The 18,851-nt window shown below is 57.1% G+C and overlaps 2 protein-coding genes across 2 annotated transcripts in view; one reads left to right on the top strand and one right to left on the bottom strand.

Annotated features, from left to right (window-relative positions):
* BCAP31 (B cell receptor associated protein 31) overlaps positions 1-2,687 on the bottom strand; it is a 31,290-nt gene extending 28,603 nt beyond the window's left edge. The window contains exon 1 of the mRNA XM_087859703.1: positions 2,591-2,687. The gene's annotated coding sequence lies outside the window, so the exon portion shown is untranslated. The remainder of the gene's footprint in view (positions 1-2,590) is intronic.
* On the top strand, positions 46-18,611 carry ABCD1 (ATP binding cassette subfamily D member 1). Its single transcript, XM_045802414.2, has 10 exons — positions 46-1,382; positions 4,088-4,268; positions 10,111-10,253; positions 10,338-10,506; positions 11,072-11,166; positions 14,028-14,173; positions 14,505-14,650; positions 16,794-16,878; positions 17,145-17,270; positions 17,410-18,611. The coding sequence occupies exons 1-10, from the start codon at positions 483-485 to the stop codon at positions 17,618-17,620; spliced, it is 2,202 nt and encodes a 733-aa protein (XP_045658370.1). The 5' UTR covers positions 46-482; the 3' UTR covers positions 17,621-18,611.
* The last annotated feature ends 240 nt before the right edge of the window (positions 18,612-18,851 follow it).

The following is an 18,851-nucleotide window of genomic DNA, read 5'->3' as shown; positions in this document are numbered from 1 at the left end:
CCCTCCTCCGCCTCCTCCCCTTCCCCCCGACTCGCCCCTGGGGAGGGGTGGGTGGTGGAGTCACTGTCGGCTTCAGCCAGGCTGCGGAGCGGACGGACGCGCCTGGTGCCCCGGGGAGGGGCGCCACCAAGAGAGGAGGAGGAGGCGGAGGCGGAGGCGGAGAAGGAGGTGGAGAGGAAGAGACGCCCTCTCTGCTGACACCCCCCCCCCACCCCGAGGCTCTGACCCCAGGGGCTAGGGGCCTGACAAGTTTCTCCATCTTGGCTGCCTGAAGAGGCCGCTACCCTGGAGAGCCCTGAGCCCACCGCACCAGGGGCCCCAGCACCGCCCCGGTGGCCTAACGCGACAGTCTCAGGGACCACTGCAAGGTTTCCAGTTGCCTAGACAAGGAGCTGGGGGTCAGAGCAACAACCCTTCCAGCCACCTGCCTCGACTTCTGCCTCAGGCACCAGTCCCAGCCCTGTGCATCCAACCCAGGTGACATGCCGGTACTCTCCACCCCCCGGTCCTCCCGGGTGACCACGCTGAAGCGCACAGCTCTGGTCCTGGCCCTCACAGCCTATGGAGCCCACAAAATCTACCCTTTGGTGCGGCAATACCTGGCTGCGACCAGGGGCCCTCAGGTACCAGCAGGGGAGGCCACGCAGGAGATCTCTGGGGCCACAGCGGCTAAGGCTAGCGTGAACCGGGTGTTCTTACAGCGGCTCTTGGGGCTCCTGCGGCTGCTCTTCCCCAGGACCCTGTGCCGGGAAACGGGGCTGCTGGCGCTGCACTCGGCCTCCCTAGTGAGCCGGACTTTCCTGTCAGTATATGTGGCCCGCCTGGACGGTCGGCTGGCCCGCTGCATCGTGCGCAAGGACCCACAGGCCTTCGGCTGGCAGCTCCTGCAATGGCTCCTCATCGCTCTCCCTGCCACCTTCATCAACAGTGCCATCCGGTACCTAGAGGGCCAACTGGCCCTGTCTTTCCGCAGCCGTCTAGTGGCCCATGCCTACAGCCTTTACTTCTCCCAGCAGACCTACTACAGAGTCAGCAACATGGATGGGCGGCTTCGCAACCCTGACCAGTCCCTGACGGAGGACGTGGTGGCCTTTGCTGCCTCCGTGGCCCACCTCTACTCCAACCTCACCAAGCCGCTCCTGGATGTTGCCGTGACCGCCTACACCTTGCTTCGAGCAGCCCGCTCCCGTGGGGCCGGCACAGCCTGGCCCTCGGCCATTGCTGGCCTCGTTGTGTTCCTCACAGCCAACGTGCTGCGAGCCTTCTCACCCAAGTTTGGAGAGCTGGTGGCAGAGGAGGCGCGGAGGAAGGGAGAGCTGCGCTACATGCACTCTCGAGTGGTGGCCAACTCAGAAGAGATCGCCTTCTATGGGGGCCACGAGGTGGGGCAGGTCGGGGTACTGGGCACAGAAGAAAGCTTGTGGCTGGGAGGCCAGGGGGAGGCAGCCATGGACAGCATGGAAAGCCCAGGTCTGGCTGGGGCTAATGGCAGGGGTGTGGGGAGGTCATGGAAGACGAAGGCTGGGGATGGCAGGGCCTGGGAGAGCCCAGACTTAGGCTCAGAAATGGAGAAGCAGGAAGGCCGGGTGGGGACTGCCCTGGGCCGGTTGTCGGCTTGCTCCAGGCCACTTCTGCTTCCTCACCCTCTCGGTGTGGTTGTCCTGGCCTTGGAGCTGTGGATCTGAGCGGTTTCAGATGCTAGAGCTCTGTGCTTGCTCCACTCCTACAGCCAGCCAGGAGGCGGCTCCTGATATCTGGAAGCAGGGGCAGTGGGACACGGCCAGCTGCCTGGCCCCTCCTAGGCTCCCCCGGGCCCTTTGAAGGCCGGCATCTGGCCAAGCTGGTGGGCCAGGCAGGCTGGCATTATGGGCATGACTCAGCCCAAGCGGGGGTTAACGAGCAGCACCCAGCACAGCGGCCACAGCGGTGGCAGTGCTAGGTACTTGGGGTCAAAGCCTTCCCCGCCTGAGCCCACAGGCCAGCCTGGCTACCGGCTCAGCTGCCTCCCCAGGCCCGGGGCCGGGGATGCCTGGCCCAGGCCGCCACCGCGGCAGGACGCACTTCCTGCCCGCCCAGCGGCCACCCTGCCCCCCGCATGGCCGCCCTTCCGCCCGGGTTCCAGGCGCGCAGCTCCCCAGTGGGCCAGGCCTGCCGGGAGCCTGGCGCTGGGAAAGGTTACTCCGGGCCAATGCTCCCTTTATCTTGCCTCAGCCCCTCCCCTTCCTCATGCCGGGGGTTGCAGCTGCCTCCGGCCCTGCTCTCTGCGACTCCGGTTTCGGTTCCTGAGGGCTTCTCAAGGGAGGGGCACAGTGGTATCCACCTCCTGAAGGCCTGTGTGTCCTCTCTTTGTCAGGTGGCCTCTTGTCCCCAGACCTCGTCTCATTGGCTGCACATTGGGCAGAGGCTGTGATTTTTTTTTAAAAAAAGGCTTGTCCCTAAACTCTGCAGAGGGGGCATCCCGGGTGTAGGCCGGGCTCCAGATTGGGAGAAAATGCCTGGTCTGCAGCCACAACCCATCTCCTCTCCCACACGCCGGACTGCAGGGCCTTGGCAGGCAGCCACGGCCTTGGGTGAGGGCTTGGCACCTTACCTGCAGCTACATTGTCAGCCCCGGCTGGCACTTGTGCCAGCTTCCAGCACGAGCCTGGATTGCCAGGGTGCTCAGAGGAGGCGTGCTCTCTTCAGGAACTAGGGTTGGACTCAATGCGGAGCCAATCAATGTGCCAGACCTGGATGGTGGGGGCAGGAGGACCATGGTGTATGTCCACAGCCTGTCCCTTTTGACCTCGGCTAAAGGTCTGGAAAGCGGTGTGGGGTGATGGGCCCTCGTGGGTGGGGGTGTATTGCCTACACTGTGCAGGCCTGTGGCTCGCCCCAGTTCCACCAGCCGGTGTCCCTGTGGACGCTGGCCCAGGCTCCATTCAGCAGGTTAGGGCAGAGGTGACTGGCTGGCTGGAGGGCAGACAACACAGTGTTCTGTTCTCATTGAGATCTCACAGAGAAGGCTGATTTAGATTGTATTCACGCGTGTGCGCGCACATATACATACAAACTTTTCCTGGCTTGAGAACAAGGTAAACCTTTCTTAGTAGGTCAGAGCGTCATTTATGAGAATCTGGTTCTCTCCTAGTGGCTCTGCTAGGATGGTCCAAATTGCACACCTCTTGCTACCTCCAAGTCGTGTGAGCTCGGGCAGGTCCCTTTGCCTCTTGGGCTTTGGCGTCCCCAGTACCGTGGAAGTGAGAGTACACATACTGTTGCATGTGATGAGAGTCAATCGGAGAGTCAGGTGTGAAAGTACTTGGCAAAGGAGATGGTGCCAGGCTGGGCAGCTGCGCTGAGCTGGGGATGGTAGGAAGGGCTGGGGCACGCCCCCCGCCCCCCCTCCCCATAACTTGCCAAGAAACCCACAACCTAATGGCCACCTTGCCATGACCCAGTTGCTGACATCTCTGGTGTGCCTTCATTCCCTTTGCCGTCTCCCTCTCCAGACCGTGCAGGAGCCCCTTTCCCCAGCTGTCCACAGCCTGAGGCCACAGGTGGTGTGGCCTGTGCGGGAATGGGGGGAAAGGGCAGGTTTCTGTGGGAGAGTGCGGTGTAGGGTCCTCATCCAGGGGAACCTTGGGGAGGCTGGGGAGGTGGGGCCAAAGTAGAGACTCTGGAACCAAGTTACTCAAAACCAAGTATTGCCTTTTGCTTTCCTGTGCTGCCCTTTGCTTAGTTCAGGCTAGCATCCCTCCGCAGTTGCCCAAAGATGTCCCGAAGCCGCGCAGGGCAAAGAGAGGGGCACGGTAAGTGTCCCAACTAGAGAGGTAGTGGCAAGAAGGGATGGGAATGGGCCTCGGGAGGTGGGGGTGGTGAGTCCCCTCTTCATCGTGACTGTCCCCTGGTACTAGGACATCAGGCAGTCCCAAAGTTTGAAAACTGGCCCCAGTCAATATGGCCCAGTTGTAACCCCCAGCCCTTGACCTTGTCCTGGCCATCAAATGACATAGCGTGTGTGAGCGGCGCTTGGAGACTCTTGCAGCCCCCGCAGTAGTCACCACGAGGCCCCTTGGTCTTGCTCTGTTGCCCTCGCCCCCCACAGGTGGAGCTAGCCCTGCTGCAGCACTCCTACCAGGACTTGGCCTCACAGATTAACCTTATCCTGTTGGAGCGCCTGTGGTACATCATGCTGGAGCAGTTCCTCATGAAGTATGTGTGGAGTGCCTCGGGCCTGCTCATGGTGGCCGTGCCCATCATCACCGCCACCGGCTACTCAGAGTCAGGTGAGAGCCACGGCCGCCAAGGGGGTGGGGGCGGGGACCCTCTCTTGTCCTCCTGGGTTACCGAGTGCTGTAGGCTTGGGTGGCCCTGGTGTTCGGCTGACCTGCCTGCCTCTTCTGCTAGGGCCGTGAGGCCCTTACCTGATCTCCTGAGCTCAGCAAATGTCACAGTCTCCTAGAGCTCCTGGTTGCCCTTTGCTTGGCATGTGTCTTCCCTTGACAGCATTTCACACTCCTCGGTACCATTCAGCTGAGATTGGGGACTAGGAGTCAGGAAGCCCCTGTGTCCCTTCCTCAGACACACGCACCCTCGCCCACCCCGTCCTGGCCTTGGTTCCCTGCGACCTGGGACTGGGAGGATGGGGAAATAGCTTCAGCTCCTTCATCTCCTGGGCCTTGGCTTTCCTGTGCCTAAACAACAACTCTGATAGGTTGCAGCAGGTAGAGACCTTGGCCCTAAGGCCTGGGGTGGGGGTGAGTGGAGACAGGAAAGCCCACCTTGCCTGTCACTTGAGCTAGTGGGACATAGGATTCCCATTTCGGCCCCCTACTGGTAGTCTTTTCGTGGTCACCCTCTGCAAGATTAACACGCATACTTGGCGAAGAGTCCCTGTTAATCAGTAGCTCCTCCTCCACCTAGCCTTTAGAACATTCTAACTCAGGGACCAGCGATGCTGATGTTGGATGGACCTTAGCATCAAGTTTGCTTTCTTGCTGTTTTTATGCCTGGCTATTGCTTTATCAGGTCGCTGTGTGTTTAAATTCACCCGTCTGGTTACTGGGTTTTTTTGCTCATGGGTCATTTTCCACAGCCCAGTTCCCTTCTTCCAGATAGGTATCTTCTAGAAGTTCTTTCTGCAAGCCTTTCGTCATGGGAACTTTGAGATTATTTTGTTGTCTGAAACATCTTTATTTTACTCGTTTCCCAAACTAAAGTTTAGTTGGGTGTGGGAGTCAGGTGAACAGTTACTTCCTCTCAGCCGTTGACACTATCCCATTGTCTCTGTTGGACAATCTGTTATCAGCTTCAGTGCCCCTGGTGGCCTGCATTGTCTCTCTGGTTAGACTTTCTTCTCTGGCATCCTGCAGTTTTCCTATGAAGTGTTTACCTGTAGGTTTCTGTTTGTCCTGCTTGAGATTTGTTGTATGGCCTTCATATATTCAGATTTTTTCCATCGTTCTGGAAAATTCTCAGCTGTTATCTTTTCAAATAGTGCCTCGGTTTTGTCCTTTTACTCTTTTCTTCTCACTCTCCCCTTTGCAATTCTTCACCAATTGGCTGTCTCTCACCCAGCACTGTGAATTCGGGGCGATCTCTGCAGATCTTTTATGCTCTCTCGTCCTTCAGTTTTCTCTTCAGCTTCATCTGATTTGAAATTTTTTAAAAATTCCAGTGACTATTTCTACAGGTTCTTTTTTTTTTTTTTTTTTACTATTTCTGTAAGTTCTATTTGCTTCTCTTTCGCACAGAAATGTGAAAACAGGGGCGCCTGGGTGGCACAGCGGTTAAGCGTCTGCCTTCGGCTCAGGGCGTGATCCCGGCGTTATGGGATCGAGCCCCACATCAGGCTCCTCCGCTTGGGAGCCTGCTTCTTCCTCTCCCACTCCCCCTGCTTGTGTTCCCTCTCTCGCTGGCTGTCTCTCTCTGTCAAATAAATAAATAAAATCTTTAAAAAAAAAGAAATGTGGAAACAGACATTTTTCTTTTCAAATAGGAATTTTAAACTGTTTTCGTGAGTGTCTGATTTTCTCATCTTTTGGACTGCTCCTTTTTATGCTCCATGGTCTCTAGCCAACTATTTGATTATCAGAATTCTTTATCTTCCATCTGCTGCTCTTCATTCATGGTGGATTGTTTCCCTGTGGGTTTTGCAACGAGGCTTCCTGGGAACCCTGAGTAGCTCAACTAGAGGGGTCATTCCCCAGCGCAGTGTGTATTCGCTTTTGTTTGGGCCACGTATGCCCGCCCAGTTAATTAACCACTTGGAAGCCATTTTACCTTAGCTTCTCAGCTGGGGGAAGAGGGGTTCCTGAACTTGGAGGCGGTATTAATTTGAACTCCAGACACATAATTACAGATTCTTAAAGGAGACCTTTTTTTTAGTGCGCCTAGAGCCCCAGCTGCACAAGAGAAACTTCCCTGTCTTCTCCCATGTCTGGAGATTTCACAGGATACCTGGTTGCTAGCTTCTCTTTGTGCTCCTGGAAATTTCCCTTGCTTTCCTTGGAGCACAGCTCTGCTTGAAAAGGTGTTATACTTTGGGGCACCTGACTTGCTCAGTTGGTGGAGCATGAGACTCTTGATCTCCAGGTCCTGAGTTGGAGCCCCATGCTGGGTGTCAAGCTTACTTAAAAATATATATATATTTAAAAAAAAAATAAAAAAATTAAAGGTGTTATATTTTATGCAATTTGGTAGTAAGAGGGTTTTAATTTTTTTAAGATTTTATTCATTGATTTGAGAGAGAGAGAGGGAGAGCATGTGCACACAAGCAGGGCAAGCAGCAGGCAGAGGGAGAAGCAGTCCCCCCGCTGAGCAAGGAGCCCCCGATGCCAGGGAGCCGAATGTGGGACTCGATCCCAGGAACCTGGGATCATGACCCAAGCCAAAGGCAGATGCCTCACTGACTGAGCCACCCAGGAGCCCAGTAACAGGGTTTTTAATTGCATATAAAGAGAGAGAGCCTGACTTGTTTCAGAGCTGAAGTCTCTCTGATTCTCTCCCTATTTGTGTCTCTACCTTGGGACTTCTGTACCCTCAGCTGTCCTTCTCTGGGTAGCCCCCAAGGGAAAGGATCTCACTGGAGGGGGATTATTACTTTCCACCTCGAAGGCCTTACATAAAGGGTGGCCTTGATTGAGGCACAGGTGACAGACCCAGTCAGCACCCCTGGCCTGGAGCATGGGAATCCACCCACGAGGAAACCTACTTGTGATTTCTGTGAGGAAGTGCCTGCAGCTACTTTCCTCCCTAACTGGCCTTGGGGCCCATCTAGTCCCCGAGTCCTCTCCTGTGAAAGCCTAGGACTTTCTGGAACCTCTGCTACACCAGACCGTGTGGGCAATTCAAAGAAGCATGAGCTCTAGTCCCTGGCTACGTGGCCCTTTATAGTTAGTTACCTGCGAAAATGTGAAACACTCCTGCCCCCTTTGCTCACTCTACTTCTGTCTCACTGGCCTCCTTGTTATTCCCCTGAAGCAATGCTTCTGCCTCCAGGCCTTTGCAAGTGCTGCTAGCTCTGCTGGGAATGCTCTTTCCTCTGACAAGACCACCGCTCCTGCCCCTGCCGCCCCTGCCCCTGCCATCCCCTTCCCCTTCCCCTTCCCAAAGCCGAACATCCTGTCTACTCTACTTCTCTATTTAGTTTATTGTCACTCTGCCACTTTAGGCTGTGTGTGCTCAATGGAGGCAGGGATTTTTGTCTGTTTTGTCCTTGCTGTGTCCCCAGTACCCGGTGGCTAGTGAGGGCTCTGGGTGCTTCGAGGAGAATGAGAGCCCTGGGGACCTATGGGACGAGGCAGACACTTACCAGTTGGGGAAAATTTAGATACCTTTGCCCTTCTGGCCTGCTGGAGCTGCAAGGCTGGAAGGCCCAGCCGAAGAATTGCCTTGTGGTGGACAGCTGCCTGGTGTCCTGCCGCAGGGCCCTGGTCTTAGCTGCCTGAGCCTCTGAGGGAACCTATAGAAGGCAGTCAGTTCTGTCTCTAGGGAGGTGCCAGCTGTTGCCAGGATGTCCCCAGCAACTGAAAACCCTTTCCCTTTGTGTACAGTCACTCTCTGGCTTTTAGGACATCTGGTCAGGACAGCTTATGTTCCCCCTGCCTTTGGGGGGGCTATGTCCCTGTGGGCACAGTGGGAAGGCAAGCCCAGGACCATAAACTGTCAGGATTTACCGTCCCCCACCCCTGGTCCTGTTCCCTGGATTCCTGGGCCAGGCCCAAGAAAAGGTAATGCAAGGCAGTCAGACCATCCATCCCATGCCTTTTCCACCTGGTACTGCCCTGGAGGCCATCTGCCCTGAGCTGGCTTCCTGCCCCTTCCCACCCCACCCCTGCCATCATATCCCTAAAGCTTTCACTTTGAATTAACAGATGCCCCTGGATAGAGTCCTTGGGCCCTTCCCAGGACCTTCCTTCCTATCACTTTGGCCCCAGGAGCCTCAGCTTCCCCTGGATACCCCAGTGGGCATTGCTCACTCTCCCACACCTTAAGACCCTCAGAGTCGGCCGCCCCCTTGCTCCCCATCACCATTTCCAGAGCATTCCTTGTGGGAAAGCCCTGTTCGTCGGAGCTCTAAGGGTCAAGGGAGTCAAAACCACTGACAGAAGTTGATTGAAGTGAGCAACCACAGGGTCTAGACTGAAACAGAAAAGCAAGTCAAGACAGAAACAGGCTCCCAGGGAGAAAGAGGGGCATCAAGCATGGCCGTTCTCAGGCCACAGAATACAGTGTCGAGGGATGGGATGAGGGAGAAATGGGGATAGCAGTGAAGGTCCAAAACGGACATTCGTGTTGAAAGACTCGGGGGTACAGCAGCTCTGGGCATTGGACCGTCATCAGTGTAAGATATAGAGCAAGGGCAGTTTAGGAGAAAGGAGCTGCTCGTGCCAAAAAAGAAAGCCAAATTCCTAATGGTTCGTTTTCTTATCCAGATTATTGAGATGTACTTAACATACCATACAGCCTTTTAAAGTGTACAATTAAGTGGTTTTTAATATATTGACGAAATTATGCAACCATCACCACTAAGTCCAAAACATCATCTTCACCCCAAAAAGAAACCCTGGACTCATTAGCAGTCACTCCTTCCCCAGCACTTCCCGGCTCCCAGCACCCGCTTATCTTTCTGTTGCTGTGGATCGGCCTCTCACGGACAGTTCACATGAATGGAATCACACGATCTGTGGCCTTTGGTGTCGGCCTTCTTTCACTCAGCGTCACGTCTTCAAGGTTCACCCACGTTGTACAATGAATTGGCACATCACCACCATTTACGGCCAAATAATACTGCACTATGTACACGTGCCACAGTCTCTTTATCCATCCGTCCACTGATGGACATTTGGGTCGTTTACACCTTTTGATGATTATGAATGGTGCTGCCATGATCATTTGTGTCCAAGTGTTTATGTGAACGTGTATTTTTTGTTTCTCATGGATGCATACCCAAGAATGGAATTACTGGGGCCCATGGTAACTCTGTTGAACTTTTTGAGGAACTGGCAGACTGGTTTCCACATGGGCTGCTCCATTTTACAGCCCCACCAGCCATCCTAGTGGATGTGAAGCAGTAGCTGATTGTGGTTTCTCTGATGACTATTAACATTGAGCGTCTTTTCATGTGCTTACTGGCCATTTGGAGATCTAGGAAATACAGTAGAATTGTCTATTCCGATCCTTTGCCCATGGTTTCATTGGGTTCTCTTTGTTGTTTTTACATATTCTGGATACAAGACCCTTATCGGGTATGTGATTTGCAGATGTTTTCTCCTAGTCTGTAGGTTGTCTTTTTGCTTTTTGGATGGTTCCCTTGGATGCCCGAAAAGTTTTAATTTTGGTGAAGCTCATTTATCTGTTTTTCTTCTGTTGCCTGTGCTTTTGGCGTAATATTTAAGGAGCCATGCATAATCCTAGCTCACAAAGACTTACGGCCACTTTCTTGTAAGAGTTTTATAGTCTTAGCTCTTACATGAGTTAGTTTTTGTAGGTGGTGTGAAGTAAGGGTCATTCTTTTGCAAGCGGATACTCAGTTGTCCCAGCACCATCTGCTGGAGAGACTTGTCTTTCCCCTAGTGAGTCCATTTTGATTTTCCCCGGTCCCCTCCTTTCCACTATGCTCTGTAGACTCAGAGGCAGTGAAGAAGGCAGCCTTGGAGATGAAGGAGGAAGAGCTCGTGAGTGAGCGCACAGAGGCCTTCACCATTGCCCGCAACCTCCTCACGGCTGCCGCAGATGCCATCGAGCGGATCATGTCATCCTACAAGGAGGTACCCCCAGCCCAGCACTGCCCCCCGCCGTGCCTCCCCTCCCCCCCGCTGGCAGCGTCTGAACCAGGGCCACCCTCCCTGCAGGTGACAGAGCTGGCCGGCTACACAGCCCGAGTACATGAGATGTTCCAGGTATTCGAAGATGTCCAGCACTGCCGTTTCAAGAGGCCCGGGGAGCTGGAGGACACTCAGGCAGGGCCTGGGGCTGTGGCGAGGTCTGGTGTCCGTGTAGAGGGGCCCCTGCAGATCCGAGGTAAGGGCACCCTCCCCACAGACACCCCCACCCAGAGGGCAGGATCTTTGAGCTGTGCCCCAGGGAGGCCCCTGCAGCCTTCTTTCCCAGAGCAGTAGCTGCTAGCCAACCCCCTCACTTGCCAGTGCCTTCCCAGGGTTCTGGCTGACATTTCTCTTATTTCTGTTTGCAAAGGATGCAGTCCCTGAGTAGAGGGGATCACTCTCCCATGTGGGCAGCAAGAGAAAGTTCAAGACCACAGCAGGGGCCAGGGTACTATGGAAGAGGGGCCCAAGTGTCAAAGCCTCCATTAAAGTAGTGCCAGGAGCCGAGGGTTTTACAGAGCAAGGGTGGACTCCATGTCTCAGGTTCCAGAAGCCAGAGAATTGATGTTGCCCCTCCCCTGCCCAGAGCACAGCACCAGACACTTTTTGGGAATAGGCTCATGGAAGACCCATCATATTCCCAACGGGCCCCGGACCACACACTGGTGTGCTGTTGGCGGGGGGGGGGGCACGTGGAATCCACCAGAAGGCAGAAGGGGTGCTGCTGCTCCCTCTATTCCTTCATTGCATTCTCTCTCCAGGCCAAGTGGTAGATGTGGAACAGGGAATTATTTGTGAGAACATCCCCATCATCACGCCCACGGGAGAGGTGGTGGTGGCCAGCCTCAATATCAGGGTAGGTCAAGTGGGGGATTGGGGGGGGGGGTTGTTGCTTGACCCAGGAGTGCTGGCTGGGCTGGTCTGAGCTACAGGACCCTGGGCTTGGCCTTCTGCATCTGCAGGCCCCAACCCTTGGTATCTAGCCTCCTGGGCCTGCGTGTGTTGTCATTCCCCAGATCCACTTGGCAAACGGGCTAAGGTCCAGGTGAAATGCCAACGTGTCTCTGACTGTTGGTTCTGTCACAGTAGAGTCATAAAAGTGACTGGAGATTACCAAGGGTGGCCAAGGGTCACCCAAGGGCTCCTGGCCCTGGCCCCATCATTGCCACCTCCCACCTCCATCCCCGAGAAGCCCAGGACTTGGGGACTCGGGTTCAACTCCAACTATGGGGGAATAGATTCCTCCAGTGACCTGGGCTTAGGGTCCCACCCATCTGCTTCAAGAAGGCCCCACTGTAGGTGTGTGCTGGGTACAGCCTGGCCCACTGGGAGGGCTCTCAGCCACTACAGAGGCTGTCTCGGGAAAGGAAGCCCTGGTGGCCAACCCCCACCAGTCACCTGTGTCCCTACCCAGAGCTTCGGACAGGGTCAAGGAATGATGGAATGACAGAGAGGCCTGTGGGGGCGGGGTCAGTGTCAGAAGCCAGAAGGAATCATTCATTCATCCCTGGGCTGGGCGCTGGGAACCAGAGGTAAGTTGGAGGGGCACTGCCCTCAGGAAGGCCCCACACTGGGTCCCCTAAAGTATTGCAAAGGTCCCCAGTCAGCTGCCCAGCATCCTGTGGGGGCCACAGGAAGGGTGGTCCCATCCCTGAGGTGAGTAGAGATCACCTGAAGCTTCACCCAGAAGCCTCAGGGTAGCTAGGCAGATAGAGGAAGAAGGGCTCCCCCAGCAGGCGGGCAGAGGAAAGGCAGTGAAGTAGCAGGAGCATGGAGCTGAGGGACCTCAGGGCCGGTCCCGTAGGGGCCTTGTGTGCCTGGCTGCAGAGCTGGGTCACTTGGAGCCATGACTAGGCAGGGAGTAACTGGGAAGAGGCAAGTGGAGGGTCAGTGTCTGGTGGTGCCAGTGGAGGCTCCTTTCCTCTGTGCTGGGAGGGGCCCTGAGAGCCAGTTGGAGGCCAGGCACCATTTCGTTACCCCAAGCAGCACGGGACAATGGTGTGATCCCCGTTGCCCGTGGCCGTGGTCACTCTTGGGGTGTGGCAGGGAGCCACCAATGGCTGGTTTATCCAAGGCGAACGATTTCCCTGCAGGCCCCGTGGCAGCCAAGTAGGCAAAGACCAGGGGCCCTGGCTCGCCAGGGCACAGCTGGTGAGGGAGCAAGGCCAGGTGAGGAGGGATGACTGGGACAGAAGAGCAGGGGTGGGAGGCAAGGCCGAAGCCGGGCTCTGGGGCTGGGAGATGTTGGGGAAGACAGGGGAGCGGTTTCCAGTCATGATCGGCTAGGTGGTGGGGCAAGAAGGTTGGCAGAAGAGGGAGAGGCCAGGGAAGGGGACCAGGGAGGCTGCTGGGGTGCTAACTGGCGGAGAGCCAGGACTGACACACTGGCCCTTGCACATCAATCATGGAGGAGGGAGGCCCAGTCCCCCCCGCCCCCTGAGAGGGCCTCTATGGTCTAATAAAGGACCACAAAGTGAGGGGCTCAAACAGCAGAAGTGGCTTCTCTCCTGGTGTTCAGGGAACTGCGGGAGAGTCTGCTCCAGGCCTCTCCCAGTTTGGGTGCTTTACTGGCCATCAGTGGTGTTCCTGGGCTTGCAGAAGCCTCATGTCAATCTTGGCCTTCTCTCCCTGTGTACATGTCTCTGTGTCCAAATGACCCCCCCCTTTTTTTTTTAAAGATTTTATTTATTTGACAGAGAGAGACACACAGCGAGAGAGGGAACACCAGCAGGGGGAGTAGGAGAGGGAGAAGCAGGCTTCCCGCCGAGCAGGGAGCCCGATGCGGGGAGCCTGATGCAGGGCTCGATCCCAGGACCCTGGGATCATGACCTGAGCCGAAGGCAGACGCTTAACTGACTGAGGCATCCAGGTGCCCCCAAATGACCCCTTTTGATCAGGACACCAGTCACATTGGATTAGGGGCCCACCGCACTCCAGGATGACCTCCTGTAAATTTAACTAATTACATTTGCAAAGACTATTTTTCCTAATAAGGTCACATTCTGAGGTCTTGGGGGTTAGGACTCGAACACGCATCTGGTAGGGGGGCACCGCTCAATCCGTAACGCCGCCTCACTCAGGCGTCGTGGGGACTGCACAGTAGTGTCACTGAGAGTGGAACTGAACATGGTGATGGGGGGGCTGTGCCCCAGGTGCCCTGCCATCTGACCCCCTCCTGCCTGCACACTCCCCCCAAGCTCATCTGGCCTTTTTCCTACAGCAGGCATTTCCATAAGACCAGCGGGCACCATGTAATCTAATCTGCTCACTGGGGAGCCTGAGGCCCAGCGCCCTAGTACCTGTGGGGACAGTGAGAGGCCCACGGGGACAGGAGGACTGGCCGGGCATTAGGAACAGACAGAGTTGGGGGTTTGTACTGTCCACCTCAAACTCGAAAGAAAGCACCTTTCCTGAGACAATTCCTCAAGGGAGAGCAACTCTGCTGGGGAAGCGGAGACGCTGGGAGTCCTAGTGAGGTGGGACGGCAGGGGAGAGAGGGCGACGTTGGCTTTCTGGGGTCTTCGTCGTGCTGGCCCCATGCTCTCTGGTGTCTGGTTAGGGCTCTGGATGCTCGACCTCATCCTTCAGGCCCTGCTGCCCCTTACCAAGAGACCAAGAGCGGCCTACCTACCAGCCCGAGTGTGGGCCACAGTCGAGAGGAGGGAGGTCCGCGCGGCCCCCTGCCAGGCCCCACTGCTGCCACCGTTGCCTCCACAGGTGGAGGAGGGCATGCACCTGCTCATCACGGGCCCCAACGGCTGCGGCAAGAGTTCTCTCTTCCGGGTCCTCGGCGGTCTCTGGCCCGCATATGGTGGCGTGCTCTACAAGCCCCCGCCACAACGCATGTTCTACATCCCTCAGAGGTGAGGGGGGGGAGGGTGCCCGGAGATGGCAGGGCTTGGGGCGTCAGGAGAGGATAGAGAGATTCTGCTCCCCCGAGCAGCCTCGTAGCCGTGACGTGTGCGCGCACATGTGTGAGTGTGCCTGATGCGTGCACATGCACCTGTGCATGCGGGGGGGGTGTGTGTGCACAGTGCGTGGTGTGCGTGCGGGGGGCTTGTGGTGGGGATCTGCAGGCTTCGGGTTGGCCCTGCCCTTGGCAGCCAGGGCCCGTGACGGAGCCTGCTCAGGCACAGGGCGTCAGCAGGGAAGCAGGGCCTGGCCTGCCCTTCCTGATACGTGGCGTTCCTGCAGGCCCTACATGTCTGTGGGCTCCTTGCGGGACCAGGTGATCTACCCTGACTCCGTGGAGGACATGCGAAGGAAAGGCTATTCGGAGCAGCACCTGGAAGCCATTCTGGACATCGTGCACCTGAACCACATCCTGCAGCGGGAAGGAGGTAGGGGAAGACGTGGCCCATCTCACCTATTGGCGCCAGGAAGGGTGCCATTGATCAATTGCCCTTTGCCCCAAGACTCAGCTGGGGCGCCTGCTGGCACCCCTGCCCCTGCCTCCCTCTTGGCCCCCGAGGGATGAAGATAATCCCGACATCCAGAAGTCCAAAGTGCTAGGTGCCCTGGAAAGCCCCACCCATCAGGGGAGCCCTGAGCTCACTAGGCAAGGGAGGCCAGGCACAGCAGAAGACATCCAGTGGGGGTGCTCACTTCCGGCCTCGGACACCCTCTCCAGGCTCTGGGGCTCAGTGGCAGGGATGGCCCTGTGGGCCAGGTGAGGAGAGCCCAGGCTTTCCCTGACAGTGAAGGAAGCTTTTGGAAGGCTCTAAGCAGGGAAGTGACAGGTCGGTGTCACATTTTAGCAAGGGGACAGACCCTGGGCGTGAGCAGGGCCGCTGGGGAAAGGGTGAGCCCGGGGTATATGTACAGAGGGCCTCTAGCATGGGAGGCAGCACAGAGCCAGAGGGGACACTTGGGTTTCTGGCTGGAGCCTAGGAGGTGACATCCCCTGGGAAAGACACTGTAGGACTGGAGGGAAGGCTAATAGCAAGAGAAGGCATTGGTCAGGGGCTTATCAGGTTTGTCTGCAAATGCCCGCTGTGCCCAGAGTAGGGGAGGAGGGGAGAGCAGCTCAGCTGCGGGGGGTGGGGGGGACAAGGTGGGGCTGGAGTCAATTTTTTTAGTGAAATCTGAAAAGCAGGGTTCAACTTCCTGCCTCCATCACAGGGGGAGCTTGACCAGCCACCCTGCACCTGGGAGTGCACCCCTCCTCCTGTCTTCCAGGACACCCCTAAGTGCCCTGGGCCGCTGGGGCCTACCATCACAGCCTATTAGCATTGAGTTCAGCTGGGAATAACAGAACCCCCTCCCCACAACAGTGGCTCAAATCATTTACAGGTTTATCTTACTGTGACACAAAAGTCCTGAGGAAAGCAGACCACAGTTGACAGAGGCAGCCCAGCTCTGTGAAGGCCCCTCAGGTCGCTCAGCTATGTGTGACCTCCATTCCCAAAGTCACTTTGTGATCTAAGATGACTGCTCTGCGTATCACATCACATCCCAGGCCATGGAATGGAGAAAGTGAGGAAGGGGTGAAGGGGCAAGGGTACCTGCCATCTGTCTTTTAAAGAAAGTTCCAGAAGCTGACACGTGTGGAACACACTTATACACACATTGGCCAGAGTTCAGTTCCATGGTCCATACACCTCACCTCAAAGCACGCTAAGGAGTAGAGTCTTTTTTGTGGGTGACCACGTGCCTTGACAAAACTTCTAGTCCCATGGGAAGACAGAGCAGAGGTAGGACACACCGAGTCGTTTCTGCTCAGACTTGCTGAGGCAGTGGCACCAGGCAATGACACAAGCACCCAGGCCCTGCAGGTGAGAAGCCTTCTGGAGAGGCTCTGCCATGACCATCTGCTGCCCACGGATGGAAGCATTGGCTGGCTCTTTGTTAGCACTTTCTTAGGTCCTGTAGGCGCCTGCTGGGGCTGCCGCAACAAGGTACCAGAGTGGCTCAAGCAACAGAAATGTCTTGTGTCCCCGTTCTGGAGGCGGGAAGTGCAAGAGCCAGGAGTCGGCAGGGTCGGTCCCTTCTGAGGGCCGCGAGGGAAGGAGCTGCTCCAGGCCTGTCTCCTTGGCATGTAGGTGGCAGCCTTCTCCCTGTGTCTTCACGTGGCCTTCCCTCTGTGCGCGTCTGTTTCCAGTTTTGCCCTTGACATAGGGACACAGTCCTGTTGGATTGGGGCCCACCCTCGTGACCTCGTGATAACTGCCCCTCTCTAAAGGCCGTGTCTCCAAATAAAGTCACGTTCTGAGGCCCTAGGGCCTAGGATGCCCACATTCCTTATTTTGGAGGGGACACAATTCTGCTCGCAAGTCTTTTTTGACTATTAAAGTATCATCTCCAGATAGATAAGCATCCAGGGCATGTAGACCCTGGGGCCAGCCTTCTCCAAAGTCACATATGCCCCTGTATCCCACTTTCACCGGTCTCTTCAGCCCCTCCCCCTGCCCCTGGGTCTGGGCCCTGTGCAGGTGCAGCCCTGCCCTTGCCGAAGTGAACAGAAGCCTCTTGTCCCTTGCCTAGGTTGGGAGGCCGTGTGCGACTGGAAGGATGTGCTGTCAGGGGGTGAGAAGCAGAGAATCGGCATGGCCCGCATGTTCTACCACAGGTGAGCCGGGCTGGCGGGCAGCAGGCAGGCTCCCTCAAGCACTGAGCCAGCAGCAGAGACAAAAGGGCAGCCTGCGTGTTCCCAGGGGGCTGACTAGGACAGCCAGGTGCCCTGCGGCCATTAGGAGGCCTCACCCCAGCCTGGGCCCAGCCATGAGAAGCAGAATCAGTACGGAGATCGGGGTTCCCACGGTGGGGGCGGGGTGGCACAGGCCAAGGCTTCTGCGAAGGAGGGTCCACAGCCTAGTGCATTTGCCCACCTCCAAGGCCCAAGTACGCCCTCCTGGATGAGTGCACCAGCGCTGTGAGCATCGACGTGGAAGGCAAGATCTTCCAGGCGGCCAAGGATGCTGGCATTGCCCTGCTTTCCATCACCCACCGGCCCTCCCTGTGGTAGGTGCCTGCCCTTCCCGCATGGAGTTGAGGGGACGGAGCACCCTGCCTGCTTGGCGGCCGGGGAGGGGGCAGTGCTGCTGTCAGACGCCCGGCAAGTGTCTCCCGCTGAACAGCTCCTGTCCCTCTCCTGGCCTAGGAAGTACCACACGCACTTGCTGCAGTTCGATGGGGAGGGTGGCTGGAAGTTCGAGAAGCTAGACTCCGCCGCTCGCTTGAGCCTGACTGAGGAGAAGCAGCGGCTTGAGCAGCAGCTGGCAGGCATTCCCAAGATGCAGCGGCGCCTCCAGGAGCTCTGCCAGATCCTGGGCCAAGGCTCCGGGGTCCTCCAGGGTGCTGCTCCCCCCTGAGCCCTGGGATCACGTGAAGGCGACAGCAGCACTTGCCCACCCACCCCCACACCCAGCCCTGCCGCAGGCCTACCTTGCATGCCTTTCCTTCCCAGGCCTCCTGGCCACGGGCCTGCCCTGCCTAGAGGACTGCCAACAAAACCACATGCCTGTCCCTGGGCCCCCTTCCCTGGCTGGGGCAGGTGGTTTTTTCTTCTCTTCCAGGAGCGGGAAGGGGTGGGGGTGAGCCCCCAGCCCACCGCCAGCCAGTTTGTGTGGAGTCTTGCATGTGGGGAGCCCTGCTCTCCTGACGCTGCAGTCCCTCTTATTCCCTCGTCTTCAGTCCCTTGGAGACCCTACGGACCATCCATGGCTACCACCCAAATGGCCCACCGAGGCTCCCATCCCACGGGACACCCTTCCTGCCATAGAAACAGCCAAACAGGACCCACAGCCAGACAGGGCCCCTTGCGTGCACCCCTTCTCCCTGCCAGTAGTCTCCAAGAGCCCGAGGGAGGAAGGATTGCACAGCATTTCTTAGCGAGTGATAGTAAGAATGTAGCCCCTGACCTTCTTGGCCCCTAGCCTTCTTTCCTTCTACAAGCTAACTTATTGGATTCCTGTTTGGAGCCATCTCGATTGCCAACACGAGCACCCTGCCAGCAGGGAAGGCGGCCTGGGCCGTGGTCCTCCCACAGGTGACCTAGCCCTTGAGCCAGCCCCCAGCCGCCTGTTGCCCCACCAGCCTACACTGCCAGCCACCTCCGTGGGGTGGGGGGGTACAGGCCCACTGAAGGGGGAAACGGGTGCTGGGGCTGCCGGGCGTGAGGGCACCTGTGTGCCCAACTCAGTGCCAAAGAGGGGTCAGCCAGGGGAGCCGTGTCTGCAAAGCCAGCCGCCACCTAAGAGGGAGACCCCACCACAGCCACCGCATGTGCCTTTCTAGGTCCTCAGCCCTCTGGCCGGGGAGCATCCCTCAATCCCTCAGTAAACGCCTCCCCCAGAAGGTGCAGTCCTGCCTCCTGGCCTCTTTGTCTGGCAGGGCTTGGGGGGGATGGGGAGGGGCATCAGGTTGCCTGCCCCCACCCAAAGACAGTTCAGTGTGTTCTCCAGCTGACGTAGTGAGGAGGTAGATGTAACAACATCTCACAAAAATACTGGCTAAGCACAAATAGGACTTTGGACCAATCTCGGGGCCAGTGCTGGGGTGGAGAGGAGGGGGCTGATGCCCAGTCCCTGCATGAGAGCTTCC

Source organism: Ursus americanus, chromosome X, assembly GCF_024610735.1.
Source record: "Ursus americanus isolate L20-20 chromosome X, mUrsAme1.1.p, whole genome shotgun sequence".
NCBI lineage: Eukaryota > Metazoa > Chordata > Mammalia > Carnivora > Ursidae > Ursus > Ursus americanus.
The sequence above is the reverse complement of the archived record's forward strand: the minus strand, read 5'-3'. Positions and strand labels throughout refer to the sequence as shown.